The sequence below is a fragment of the Phyllobates terribilis genome, unplaced genomic scaffold, assembly GCF_046119375.1.
Source record: "Phyllobates terribilis strain yellow unplaced genomic scaffold, ASM4611937v1 Scaffold_4__5_contigs__length_816908805, whole genome shotgun sequence".
Classification (NCBI taxonomy): Eukaryota; Metazoa; Chordata; class Amphibia; order Anura; family Dendrobatidae; genus Phyllobates; species Phyllobates terribilis.
In genome coordinates this window covers 812,643,528-812,658,603 of record NW_027362764.1, presented here as the reverse complement: position 1 = coordinate 812,658,603, position 15,076 = coordinate 812,643,528, and the positions used below count along the sequence as shown (strand labels likewise).

The 15,076-nt window shown below is 46.8% G+C and overlaps 1 protein-coding gene across 3 annotated transcripts in view; it reads left to right on the top strand.

Annotated features, from left to right (window-relative positions):
- The window catches only part of WDR97 (WD repeat domain 97), a 578,372-nt gene that overhangs the window by 240,558 nt on the left and 322,738 nt on the right, over positions 1-15,076 (top strand). For all 3 annotated transcript variants that reach the window (XM_073680111.1, XM_073680113.1, XM_073680112.1), the window contains 3 exons: positions 2,806-2,938; positions 3,174-3,256; positions 14,164-14,218. In XM_073680111.1, the coding sequence (XP_073536212.1) occupies positions 2,806-2,938; positions 3,174-3,256; positions 14,164-14,218 (271 nt within the window). The remainder of the gene's footprint in view (positions 1-2,805; positions 2,939-3,173; positions 3,257-14,163; positions 14,219-15,076) is intronic.

The following is a 15,076-nucleotide window of genomic DNA, read 5'->3' as shown; positions in this document are numbered from 1 at the left end:
TTGGTGGCATAGATGGTGGATAGATGGCATAGATGGTGAATAGATGATGGCATAGATGGTGGATAAGTGGTGGCATAGATGGTGAATAGATGGTGGATAGATGATGGCATAGATGGTGGATAATTGGTGGCATAGATGGTGGATAGATGGTGAATAGATGATGGCATAGATGGTGGATAAGTGGTGGCATAGATGGTGAATAGATGGTGGATAGATGATGGCATAGATGGTGGATAATTGGTGGCATAGATGGTGGATAGATGGCATAGATGGTGGATAATTGGTGGCATAGATGGTGGATAATTGGTGGCATAGATGGTGAATAGATGGTGGATAGATGATGTCATAGATGGTGGATAATTGGTGGCATAGATGGTGGATAGATGGCATAGATGGTGGATAATTGGTGGCATAGATGGTGGATAATTGGTGGCATAGATGGTGAATAGATGGTGGATAGATGATGTCATAGATGGTGGATAATTGGTGGCATAGATGGTGAATAGATGGTGAATAGATGATGGCACAGGTGAATTACTTCTAGTGAACTTTTCCATGTGAAGATGCTGGATAACATTTTGCTTCACTTTAAATATTATTTAAGCTGCTGAGGGACGGGGTGATTTACCGAGGAGAAGGAATGTCCATGTGTGAGAAAGACTGCAACTGATTGTAAATCACAGATTCCTTTATTAACTACAATAAATAAGTTGCTTAAAGCAACACTCCAGCGTTCTTTTATTGCACCTCTGGGGTGGTGCTTTAAATGTAATCCCCCTGTCTGATACTCGCCTTCCGCCACCGTCATCTGTTTCCAGCGTCGCTCCCATTGGACTCAGCTGAAAAGTGACCTGTGGACAGCTCCAGTGTTTCATGGAGTACTGCGGAGGTCACTTTTCAATACAAGTCTACAAGAGCCTCATTCTGGCCCCATTATCGGCCCTGTTCTGGCCCCATTATCGGCCCTGTTCTGGCCCCATTATCGGCCCTGGTCTTGGCCCATTATTGTCCCTGTTCTGGCCCCATTATCGGCCCTGTTCTGGCCCCATTATCCCCCCTGTTCTGGCCCCATTATCGACCCTGTTCTGGCCCCATTATCGGCCCTGTTCTGGCCTCATTATCGGCCCTGTTCTGGCCCCATTATCCCCCCTGTTCTGGCCCCATTATCCCCCCTGTTCTGGGCCCATTATCCCCCCCTGTTCTGGCCCCATTATCCCCCCTGTTTTGGCCCATTATCACCCCTGTTCTGGCCCCATTATCGGCCCTGTTCTGGCCCCATTATCGGCCCTGTTCTGGCCCCATTATCGCCCCTGTTCTGGCCATGTTTTGGCCCCATTATCGGCCCCGTTCTGGCCCCATTATTGGCCCTGTTCTGGCCCCATTATCGGCCCTTTTCTGGCCCCATTATCGGCCCTGTTCTGGCCCCATTATTGGCTCTGTTCTGGCCCCATTATCAGCCCCGTTCTGGCCCCATTATCGGCCCTGTTCTGGCCCCATTATCGGCCATGTGCTGGCCCCATTATCGGCCCTGTTCTGGCCTAATTATCTGCCCCGTTCTGGCCCCATTATCGGCCCCGTTCTGGCCCCATTATCGGCCCTGTTCTGGCCCCATTATCGGCCCCTTTCTAGCCCCATTATCGGCCCCTTTCTGGCCCCATTATCGGCCCTGTTCTGGCCTCATTATCGGCCCTGTTCTAGCCCCGTTCTGGCCCCATTATCGGCCCTGTTCTGGCCCCGTTATCGGCCCTGTTCTGGCCCCATTATCGGCCCTGTTCTGGCCCCATTATCGGCCCTGTTCTGGCCCCATTATCGGCCCCGTTCTAGCCCCATTATCGGCCCTGTTCTGGCCCCATTATCGGCCCTGTTCTGGCCCCATTATCGCCCCTGTTCTGGCCCCATTATCGCCCCTGTTCTGGCCCCATTATCGGCCCTGTTCTGGCCCCGTTCTGGCCCCGTTATCGGCCCTGTTCTGGCCACATTATGGCTCTCTTTGACTTGCATTGAGAGTTTGTGATGTAACTTCTGACTTCCAGCCAATCAGAGGCTGTGCTCACAGGATGGTGCCGGTGGACCAGAGCGTCACTGAAGAAGCTATGCAGACACCAGAGGGTGAGTATATGACCCGGGCCATAGGGCTTACATTTAAAGCGTCACTGAAAAAAACCCAAATTGCTGGAGTGGTGCCTTAACAAGAAAGACTTTGATCCAGTGCAGTGCACAATGCAGTTCTTCTGCACACTGTATAGTTTGCTATAAGGCACACGTTTAGTGAGAGGCCAAAAAATGAACAAGTAATAAAAATGTTTACGGTATCTGTGATGTGGGCCCCTAGAGTCAATTTCCCTGGTGGGCCCTAGGCACCCCAGTCCGACCCTGACCAGACTGCAGTGGCCAACACCGAACTGCTGATACAATTCAGGATGGAGAGCTTGAAGAGATCAACTTAAGGAGATAAATACTGGAGGAGATCAACTGAACTGATTAACCCTTGCAATAACAGAGCAAGGAAAAACGTGCACTGTTTAACAGGATGGTGCAGTAGTTCTAATGAGTGCAGGATTTCGTGTGACCAGACGCTGCGTTCTTCTGGCCCCTCTGTCGCAGTATCCCCAAAAGTTCACTTCATGAGCTCTGTCCAGGCAGACGTAGTGTGGAGACGCAGTGTGGAGCTTCGTATGAGTGATACCCCGGGGTTGGATGATTCTTACAATCCATGTGTTTTACTCAATAACATGATTTGCACTTTTGACATAGTATCACAGATCGCTGGAGCCTTGTGGTTACCCATGTGCTTTCTGGTTGCAGGCTCCTCCACCTCCATGGTTCTCCTGATAGCCTCTCACTTTGTAGCAGTCGGGGAGAACTCTTTATGGGAATTCATGGACACATTTATCGGATGAGTCTGATGACGGTACTGCCACAGCCATACAAGCTGAAGGTAAGATGTGTTCTAGACGTGTCCATTTACTGATCCATGTACAGAGCGCAGAGAAATCCGCTGTCCTCCATGACGGCTGTTGTCACAGAGACCTCCATGATATCCTCTAGTGATGGCTGCTCACTTCGCATCGCCCAGGTTGTGACCTGATTTCTGACCAGTCTATGCGTCGCCCATCTGCTGCTTGTGCCTCATGATTGTTCCAGATGTATGGACTTCTCTCCATGTCTCCTAGATAATGTGCATGGTGTCTCCCCCTGCGGCTCCCGATCCCCCCAATCCTGTGGAGGACATGAAGAGAGCTGACCCTGTGCACAGGTATCCTCAATGCTTCCCATCTTTCTGTCATTTCCATGTTTTCTTGTGCCAGTTTTGCTTCATGTTAGATTTCTTTCAATGGTCGTCGTGATTTTTTTCACAAGAACATTTAATGGCGATTCTTCTAGTAGGATTTCACCTCCTGGTTTCTAATGCGCTGTAGACTTTAGTCATCAGGCAGAGTTTTTACACATATTTGTTATATTTAGTGTTTTTTGTAGTTTTATATGGTTTGCCATCGGATGAATTAACGTTAAGGTATTTAGTGTTGTAATAAGTATGTGACCAGAGGAACGAGGTCTTCTGTCATGTTAAAGGATTGTGCAGGCTCACTCCTGTTCACACCATGCTTCCATATTGCATCTTTCTGCTTTCTCAGATTTCATCACTTCTATTAGTTGTTATACATTTTTCTATAATGTCAAGAAAGTGTTTAAATCATTCGGAGAATTTCTGTTGTGTGCGGTGGACTGACGTTCAAGAGTCAGAGACAAATGTAAAAATGGTTTCTGAGCGTTATTTCGGGTGTAAAGTTGGTGACCTGGAATGGTCCTGGCACAACACATATGTGCTTTTCATCTTGTGTTAGGCTTCCTACTGGTTGGAAAATGGCTCCCTTCATATGCCATTTGTCATTCTGATGGTTTGGAAGGAAGCAAAGGCCCATATAACAGATTGCTATTTCTGCTGAACGAACATTAAAGGGATCACATCTAGAACAATATATACAGTTAATTACCCCAATTTGCCATCTGCAATGAGACCTGACTTACATAGCGAGGAGCTTCCTGTGCCCAAGTGTCCAGATTTTGTGATATAAGTGACAGCTCTGACCTTACTGACACTGAAGAGGGAGCATACAGCCATGTGAGAATGATCCTACTTTCCAAGCAAGTTGTTAATCAAAACCTCACTTCTTATCTCAGAAGATCTGACCGACTTTATCCCTGATTTTGACTTGTCTAAATAACAATCAGAGCTTATAAGTTCCAGGCTCAAAGGATGGAGTCTACTCCACAAAGACTGAGAATCTGCAGGTATCGTAGCCAAGATCTGCTCTGCGAAGACGTGCAAATCTGCAGGTATCATAGCCAAGATCTGCTCTGCGAAGACGTGCGAATCTGTAGGTATCATAGCCAAGATCTGCTCTGCGAAGACGTGCGAATCTGTAGGTATCGTAGCCGAGATCTACTCCACAAAGACGTGAGAATCTGCAGGTATCATAGCCGAGATCTACTCCACAAAGACATGCGAATCTGCAGGTATCGTAGCCAAGATCTGCTCTGCGAAGACGTGCAAATCTGCAGGTATCATAGCCAAGATCTGCTCTGCGAAGACGTGCGAATCTGCAGGTATCATAGCCAAGATCTGCTCTGCGAAGACGTGCGAATCTGTAGGTATCGTAGCCGAGATCTACTCCACAAAGACGTGAGAATCTGCAGGTATCGTAGCCAAGATCTACTCCACAAAGACATGCGAATCTGCAGGTATCGTAGCCAAGATCTACTCCGTGAAGACTGTGAATCTGCAGGTATCGTAGCCAAAATCTGCTCTGTGAAGACTGTGAATCTCTAGGTATCATAGCCAAGATCTGCTCTGCGAAGACGTGCGAATCTGCAGGTATCATAGCCAAGATCTGCTCTGCGAAGACGTGCGAATCTGCAGGTATCGTAGCCGAGATCTACTCCACAAAGACGTGAGAATCTGCAGGTATCGTAGCCGAGATCTACTCCACAAAGACGTGAGAATCTGCAGGTATCGTAGCCAAGATCTGCTCTGCGAAGACGTGCGAATCTGCAGGTATCGTAGCCGAGATCTACTCCACAAAGACGTGAGAATCTGCAGGTATCGTAGCCAAGATCTACTCCACAAAGACGTGAGAATCTGCAGGTATCGTAGCCGAGATCTACTCCACAAAGACATGCGAATCTGCAGGTATCGTAGCCGAGATCTACTCCACAAAGACGTGAGAATCTGCAGGTATCGTAGCCAAGATCTACTCCACAAAGACATGCGAATCTGCAGGTATCGTAGCCGAGATCTACTCCACAAAGACGTGAGAATCTGCAGGTATCGTAGCTGAGATCTACTCCACAAAGACGTGAGAATCTGCAGGTATCGTAGCCAAGATCTACTCCACAAAGACGTGAGAATCTGCAGGTATCGTAGCCAAGATCTACTCCACAAAGACGTGAGAATCTGCAGGTATCGTAGCCGAGATCTACTCCACAAAGACGTGAGAATCTGCAGGTATCGTAGCCAAGATCTGCTCTGCGAAGACGTGCGAATCTGCAGGTATCGTAGCCGAGATCTACTCCACAAAGACGTGAGAATCTGCAGGTATCGTAGCCAAGATCTACTCCACAAAGACGTGAGAATCTGCAGGTATCGTAGCCGAGATCTACTCCACAAAGACATGCGAATCTGCAGGTATCGTAGCCGAGATCTACTCCACAAAGACGTGAGAATCTGCAGGTATCGTAGCCAAGATCTACTCCACAAAGACATGCGAATCTGCAGGTATCGTAGCCGAGATCTACTCCACAAAGACGTGAGAATCTGCAGGTATCGTAGCCGAGATCTACTCCACAAAGACGTGAGAATCTGCAGGTATCGTAGCCAAGATCTACTCCACAAAGACGTGAGAATCTGCAGGTATCGTAGCCGAGATCTACTCCACAAAGACATGCGAATCTGCAGGTATCGTAGCCAAGATCTACTCCGTGAAGACTGTGAATCTGCAGGTATCGTAGCCAAGATCTGCTCTGCGAAGACGTGCGAATCTGCAGGTATAGTAGCCAGGATCTGCTCTGTGAAGACGTGTGAATCTGCAGTTATCGTAGCCGAGATCTACTCCACAAAGATGTGAAAATCTGCAGTTATCGTAGCCAAGATCTACTCCGTGAAGACTGTGAATCTGCAGGTATCGTAGCCGAGATCTACTCCACAAAGACGTGAGAATCTGCAGGTATCGTAGCCAAGATCTGCTCTGCGAAGACGTGCGAATCTGCAGGTATAGTAGCCAGGATCTGCTCTGCGAAGACGTGAGAATCTGCAGTTATCGTAGCCGAGATCTACTCCACAAAGATGTGAAAATCTGCAGTTATCGTAGCCAAGATCTACTCCGTGAAAACTGTGAATCTGCAGGTATCGTAGCCGAGATCTACTCCACAAAGACGTGAGAATCTGCAGGTATCGTAGCAGAGATCTACTCCACAAAGATGTGAAAATCTGCAGTTATCGTAGCCAAGATCTACTCCGTGAAGACTGTGAATCTGCAGGTATCATAGCCAAGATCTGCTCTGCGAAGACGTGCGAATCTGCAGGTATAGTAGCCAGGATCTGCTCTGTGAAGATGTGAGAATCTGCAGGTATCGTAGCCAGGATCTGCTCTGCGAAGACGTGCGAATCTGCAGGTATAGTAGCCAGGATCTGCTCTGCGAAGATGTGAGAATCTGCAGGTATCGTAGCCGAGATCTACTCCGCCAAGACATGCGAATCTGCAGGTATTGCAGTCGAGATCTACTCTGTGAAGACATGCGAATCTGCAGGTATCATAGCCGAGATCTACTCCGCGAAGACGTGCGAATCTGCAAGTATCATAACTGAGATCTACTCCGCGAAGACGTGGAAATCTGTAGGTCTCACAGCCAAGATCTACTCTGCGAAAACGTGAGAATCTGTAGGTATTGTGTCGGAGATCTACTCTGTGAAGACGTGCGAAACTACTGTTATCGCAGCCGAGATCTACTCCTTAAAAACGTGAGAATCTGCAGGTACTGTAGCCGAGATCTACTCCACAAAGACGTGAGAATCTGCAGGTATCGTAGCCAAGATCTACTCCGCGAAGATATGAGAATCTGCATGTATCACAGTCGAGATCTACTTTGTCAGGGGATGTAACTCCGCTGCCTCCAATCATCAGGACAATTACACAATCGTCTGGCAAGTGATGGACGAGGCCGCGGCTGCTTCTACTATTAGACTAGTTATTGGGGAAATCGCAGTGAGCGTATAGTATATACACCTCCGATTCCAACATATGGAATATGTATATACCCCCGATACTGTCACTGCCAACTCCACAAAAACCAGAGAAACTACTTGCTCCCACCAGCAATCATTTATACAGGCCGACTGCACACCCGTTACAGGTAGTGTATGGCTTCAGGGGTGCAGTTTACACATTTATACATTTGGAATCTAAATTTCCCAAAGTTAGTGATGGAAACTGAAAGAAGACATTTTTATAGGGCCACAAATAAGACCGGTGATGGACTATGACCTATTTCAGGAGCCGTTAAATCCATTGCAATAATCAGCTTGGCCGTCCTTCAAAAATGTCTCCTTTTCTCGGAAATCCTAAAGCAGAGAACTATGGTGATATACTGAGTGATCTTGTGAAATAATACCAAGCTATGGGATGCAACATGTCCTCCTTAAAGCTTCATTTCTTGGACTCCCACCTGGACTTCTTCCCAGAAGATGTTGGTGCTGTTGGTGACCCGTGTGAGGAGCGTTTTCCTCAGCAGATCTCTACCATGGAACACAGCTACCAAGGCAAGTGGAGCCCCAGTAAGTTGGCTGACCATCGCCGGACCATGAACAGAGACATCCCGGAAGCAAAATATTCCTGTAAATCATCATAAAACATTTTCTAGGTAAACTGTATTTTATATATTGTTGACTTCAAAAGTATTATCTTTTAATATTTCCATAAAACTTGAAATGTGCGTTGCAAGAAAACTCTGCCTGATGGAAAAATTCTGAAAGCATATTCGAATCTAGCGTGAAAAATATATTTCGAAGCAATTAATATTGTTTTTGTGAAAGAAAAAACATTTGTTATTGTCGACCAATGAAATTGGTAAATGTAAGGAATGTGAGAGCAAACGTTGCGTTGTCTCTGGGGCCACCGTCACCTCCTGTGTGACGTGACAACTTATGTGTCAGCATTTACCCTTCATGACCCGCGGGCCAACGTGACCACCAGGTATACCGTTCTTGTGTTTGGCCGGGGGGTCTTGTTGTGACCCACAAGCTCTTTATTCCAATGCAAAGTGAGACCTGTGGCACCAGCCAACGACGACATCACCAGTTTAAGCTTTTCCCTTTGATATTGAGCTTGTGCGGCAGTCGCAATGATCGCGGTGCTAGTGCTCAAAAGTGCAAAGAAGAAGTAAGAGCCGCACTCTCCTATCCTCTAAATATAGAGAGTCCTTTATTTCTTGACTCTTCGGGACATCTATGCGGTATGCAGGGGATGCTGGAGAGTTTGTGGAGTACGACCGCTTCGCGCCCGTCCGGCACTTCTCCAGGTCCCGGTGTGCGGTGGGTGGGAGTGCCTCCCCTTTATGGGCATGCTGACATTTCCACACCCCGCTCTAACTAGCAACATTAATGCTATTAGTTAAAAACAACATTATAACAAAGCATTTATAATCTTGTAAAGAACCTATATCTCTAAAGACATCGATAGAACAAACCTGTGGTTTAAACCTAATGGACCCCGTGCTGAAGTCTTCATGATCCATTTTGCTTCCCTTCGTAGTAACATCTTATTATGGTCTCCCCCCTGTGGTGGATATTTAACCCTTACCAGACCCACAGACCGTAATGTTTTTGGGTCTGATCCATGAAATTCCTGAATATGCTTAATCAATTTTGGGGAGCCCTTTCCAGTACTAATTTACCAGAGGGGATATCCTCCTAAGATTCTGAATGAAGCTCGTAAAAAAGCTGAAACTGTTATGTTCTGCTACCAGAGCTAAGGAAAGAGAGGAGATCTGTCCCTACGATAGAACTCAGCTAAATCCCTACGATGTAACAGGGGACCTGATCCTGCGATCAGACCTGCTAAAGTCCTAAGCTAGTCTGTACGGAGACCTATAGATGTGGGGAAGGAATCCCTACAAGTACTAAGGACTGGGAGGAATATGGGACACCTCCTAACAGAAATAGTAGCAAACAGACGAACAAACAAAATATATAGAACATAGAGGTCAGTAGACCAAGCAAACTAGCAGAGCAAGACACAGAGCACAGGCTAGCTAGAAAGTAGATATACAATGAAGTCCAGCAAAGCCAGAAGGGCGGAGCAGGATTAAATAGGCCAACAAGGTCATGTGACCAGCAAAGGAAAAAAAAACTAAGAGCAAGGTTCTAACAGTACCCCCCCTTCTAAGAGGACCAGGCTTATCAGGAAATCTCCTGTGAAACGCTCTGATAAGTCTGGACGCGGAAACATCATCCGACCTCAACCAAGAGTTATCCTCGGGTCCGAAACCTTTCCAGGCCACAAGATACTGCAAACTACCTCTATACAGTCTAGAGTTAAGGATGCGAGAAATTTCATATTCCCCGTCCTCCACCACCGGAGGAACAGAGGCAGAGGCGTCACAATCCGATACAACAGCTTTTTTTAACAGAGAGACATGAAATACCGGATTAATTCTCCAGGAGGTAGGAACCTCCAACCTAACAGCAGATTGGTTGACAACCTGAAGCACCTTAAAGGGCCCTACAAACTTGGGACCCAATTTCTTAGAAGGAATCCTCAACCGCAGATTCCTAGAGGACAACCAAACCATGTCACCAACAGCGAACAAAACCTCCTGTCGTTTCCTATCAAAGTAGTCCTTAGATTTTCTGTTGGCCTCCTGAAGATTACCACGCACATCCGTCCAAACTCTCTCCAAATCACCAGAAAAATTCTCCTCCTCAGGCACGGCAGATCCCAACTTGGAGAACGACCCAAACGACGGATGTCTCCCAGAACAACAAAAAAAAGGCGAACAACCAGCAGAAGAAGATGTATGATTGTTCAGAGCAAATTCAGCAAGTGGCAGAAACTCAGACCACCCCTCTTGATTGTCTGCCACAAAAGAACGCAAGAACTGCTCAACATCCTGGTTTTTCCTTTCTGTCTGGCCATTAGATTCAGGATGATATCCGGACGAGAACGATAAATGAACTCCCAACCTGTCACAAAAGGCAGGCCAAAAACGAGCCACGAACTGAGGACCCCTATCAGAAACAATGTCAGTAGGAACGCCATGAAGTCTGACAATTTCCTTGACAAAGGCCTTAGCGAGAGTTTTAGCGCAGGGCAGTTTGACAAAGGGAACCAAGTGACACATCTTGCTAAAACGGTCCACGACCACCCAGATGACAGTAAAACCCTCAGAGGGGGGAAGGTCAGTTATAAAGTCCATAGCCAAATGTGTCCAAGGAGCACTGGGAACCTCCAAAGGACAAAGCAACCCCGCAGCAGGAGTATGTGAGGACTTAGATCTAGCACATATAGTACATTGACGCACCCACTTAATGACTTCCTTCTGCCATCCAGGCCACCAAAAACTGCGACCCACCAGTCTCTTGGTCTCAGAGATTCCGGGATGACCTGCCAACCGAGATTCGTGACACTCAACAAACAAATCTCTCCTAAAGGTCCCAGGCACAAACAACCTCCCATGAGGAGTGTTAGATGGGGCATTCTCCTGTGCTTTAAGAATCTCATTTTCCAAAACGGAGTCTAAAGCAGCTATCACAACACCTTCTTGTAAAATGTTCTCCTCTTTCTCAGCACCGACTATGGGAGAAAAACTGCGAGACAAGGCATCCGCCTTAACATTCTTAGTACCAGGGATGTAAGTAACGGAGAAATTAAACCGCGAGAAAAGCAGTGCCCACCTAGTCTGACGGGCATTCAGGCGCTTGGCAGCATCAAGATATATCAGATTTTTATGATCCGTAAGAACCTGAACGGGAAATTCCGCACCTTCCAAGAAGTGGCGCCAGTGTTCAAATGCGAGTTTAATAGCCAATAATTCCCGATTACCAATATCGTAATTCAGTTCAGTCTCCGAAAAATTTTTTGAAAAAAAGGCACAGGGATGTAATCCATCCCCGTTATCCTGAGACAATACTGCGCCAACCCCCACAGAGGAAGCATCAACCTCAACCAAAAACGGCTTAGTCACATCAGGCTGCATAAGGATGGGAGCAGAGGTGAACCTCTCCTTGAGATACACAAAAGCTTCAATGGCCTCAGAAGACCACTGAACCGCATCAGCACCTTTCCTGGTGAGATCGGTCAGAGGTTTGACAATACTAGAAAAATTTTTTATGAATTTTCTGTAGTAATTGGCGAAACCCAAAAACCTCTGAATCGATTTCAAACCAATAGGCCTAGGCCATTCCTGTACAGCTTGAACTTTAACCGGGTCCATCTCAAAACCTTCGCTGGAGATAATGTAGCCCAAAAAACTAATTCTCTGTACAGCGAACTCACATTTCTCCAGCTTAGCAAAAAGCGAATTGTCCATTAATAACTGTAATACCTCACGCACGCTCCGCCAATGAGACTCCAGATCCGGCGAATAAATCAAAATGTCATCCAAATACACAACCACATTTTTGCCGATCAAAGGTCTAAGGATGTCATTAATAAGATTCTGAAAAAATGCAGGAGCATTAGTAAGACCAAAAGGCATAACCAGATTCTCAAAATGACCCACAGGAGTGTTAAAAGTAGTCTTCCATTCATCACCCTCCTTCATGCGCAACAGATTGTATGCCCCCTTAAGGTCAATTTTAGAGAACCACTTGGCCCCCATTAACTGGTTAAACAGATCAGGAATCAATGGCAGTGGGTAAGGATTGCGTACAGTAATTTTGTTAATCTCACGAAAATCCAGACAAGGACGTAAACCGCCGTCCTTTTTTTTTACAAAAAAAAATCCAACCGCCACAGGAGACTTAGAAGGCCTAATGTGACCGGCGGCCAAACTTGTCTGTATGTATTCCTCCAAAGCCTTCCTCTCAGGAATAGTAAGGTTAAATAAACGACTCTTAGGAAGAGTCGCTCCAGGGACAAATTCAATAGAACAATCATAGTCTCTATGGGGAGGCAAAACCTGCGATTCCTTCTCAGAAAAAACTCTCCAAAAATCCTGAATAGGAACAGGCAATTCTCCCCTATCCAAAGCTGCAATACGCCCATTACAACACTTGTCATAACATTTATGGCTCCAGGATTTAATTTCACTGGTAGACCAATCCAGTACAGGATTGTGAAATTTTAACCAGGGCAATCCCAATATTACTGGAGAAGGCAAGTTATTCAAAACTACCAAATCCAATTTCTCATGGTGAACACCATTAATAGTGAGAGGAAATTCACAGACCTTGAGAGTAATATTCTTCAAAGGGGAACCATCCACAGAAACCACAGCAATGGGGGATGATAAAGGTTCAGGTTTTAAATTGAGTCTTTCCACGAATCCCCCATCAATTACATTCAGAGTAGACCCACAATCAACAAACACCCGAAATTCCATTAATTTTTCCTGAGCAATCGTGGAAGCAGCTAAAAATATACCCTTGGAATTTAAACAGGCAATACGGGCATGACTGACCATTTTTTTTTCTTTCTTCATACGAAGCTCACAGCCTTTAATCAAATGACCAGATTTTCCGCAATAGAAACACAAGCCTTCAGAAAATCGACGGTCTTTTTCTTGAGAGCGAGGTGCCACCGATCCAATCTCCATCGGTTCACCACTGTTAGTACACACATTCTCATAACCAGAAACTGACATAGCAGAGGATTTGCTCTCATTAACCCTTGCACGCAGTCTTCTATCCACCCGTATAGCTAATTGCATAGCCTGTTGAAAATCTTCAGGTGTAGGATAAGCAATTAGCAGGTCTTTAACCCTTTCACTGAGCCCAGCAAGAAATAGACTTTTCAGAGCAGAATCGTTCCACCCTGTTTGTGTAGACCAACGACGGAAATGAGTACAATATTTTTCCACATTACCTGATCCCTGTTTTAAACGTCTCAACTCAGTCTCAGCTGATGCGACACGGTCAGGATCATCATATAATAGTCCCAAAGCAGAAAAAAAAACTATCCACTGATCTGAAGCATATATCACTAGGTTGCAAAGAAAAGGCCCACTCCTGAGGCTCTTTGCGCAAAAGTGACATTATGAACCCTACGCGCTGGGATTCATCCCCAGAGGACTTAGGTCTCAAACGAAAATACAATAAGCAAGCATTTTTAAATGAAAAAAATTCTTGGTGTTCACCAAAAAATAAATCCGGCAAACATACCTTAGGCTCTAAGAAATGTGCTCCAGGACAGTTACTCACGTGCTGACGGAGCTCGGCCACCTCCAGAGAGAGTCCCTGCAGGCGATGAGCCAAATCCTGAACCGACACCATGATGGAACAGAAAAATCTTTCCTTAGAGAATTTGCAGGCTGGACTTACTGTTAGGTTCTGCTACCAGAGCTAAGGAAAGAGAGGAGATCTGTCCCTACGATAGAACTCAGCTGAATCCCTACAATGTAACAGGGAACCTGATCCTGCGATCAGACCTGCTAAAGTCCTAAGCTAGTCTGTACGGAGACCTATAGATGTGGGGAAGGAATCCCTACAAGTACTAAGGACTGGGAGGAATATGGGACACCTCCTAACAGAAATAGTAGCAGACAGACGAACAAACAAAATATATAGAACATAGAGGTCAGTAGACCAAGCAAACTAACAGAGCAAGACACAGAGCACAGGCTAGCTAGAAAGTAGATATACAATGAAGTCCAGCAAAGCCAGAAGGGCGGAGCAGGATTAAATAGGCCAGCAAGGTCATGTGACCAGCAAAGGAAAAAAAACCTAAGAGCAAGGTTCTAACAGAAACAACACCAGGGGATGGGTCAGGAAAGCATATATAAAATAAGGGGCGATAAACAGGGTCGCAAGTGCATTTGTGTCTGGCAGGATATAGGGGGCGCTCACATGATTACTGTCATGGACACTCCTTACAGGAGACTTCACCTAGTGACTGTCTGTAGCACGGACTGCTCTTCCATAGGTCACACTCTCACTACTTTCTATTTCAGGTCCTCCATCGACTCTGGCAATGAGTCCAAGGTGAAAACGGAGCAGAACCAGGAGGTACAAAGAGCACAGTGCTAGAAATTGCAGCCGGTCCTGACTGTACAGAATGGGGCCAGTCCTGACTGTACTGAATGGGGCCGGTCCTGACTGTACAGAATGGAGCTGGTCCTGACTGTACAGAATGGAGCCGGTCCTGACTGTACAGAATGGGGCCGGTCCTGACTGTACTGAATGGGGCCGGTCCTGACGGTACTGAATGGAGCCGGTCCTGACTGTACAGAATGGGGCCGGTCCTGACTGTACAGAATGGGGCCGGTCCTGACTGTACAGAATGGAGCCGGTCCTGACTGTACAGAATGAGGCCCGTCCTGACTGTACAGAATGGGGCCGGTCCTGACTGTACAGAATGGGGCCGGTCCTGACTGTACAGAATGGGGCCGGTCCTGACTGTACAGAATGGGGCCGGTCCTGACTGTACAGAATGGAGCCGGTCCTGACTGTACAGATTGGGGCCGGTCCTGACTGTACAGAATGGAGCCGGTCCTGACTGTACAGAATGGAGCCGGTCCTGACTGTACAGAATGGGGCCGGTCCTGACTGTACAGAATGGGGCCGGTCCTGACTGTACAGAATGGAGCCGGTCCTGACTGTACAGAATGGGGCCGGTCCTGACTGTACAGAATGGGGCCGGTCCTGACTGTACAGAATGGAGCCGGTCCTGACTGTACAGAATGGGGCCGGTCCTGACTGTACAGAATGGAGCCGGTCCTGACTGTACTGAATGGGGCCGGTCCTGACTGTACTGAATGGGGCCGGTCCTGACTGTACTGAATGGGGCCGGTCCTGACTGTACAGAATAGGGCCGGTCCTGACTGTACAGAATGGAGCCGGTCCTGACTGTACAGAATGGGGCTG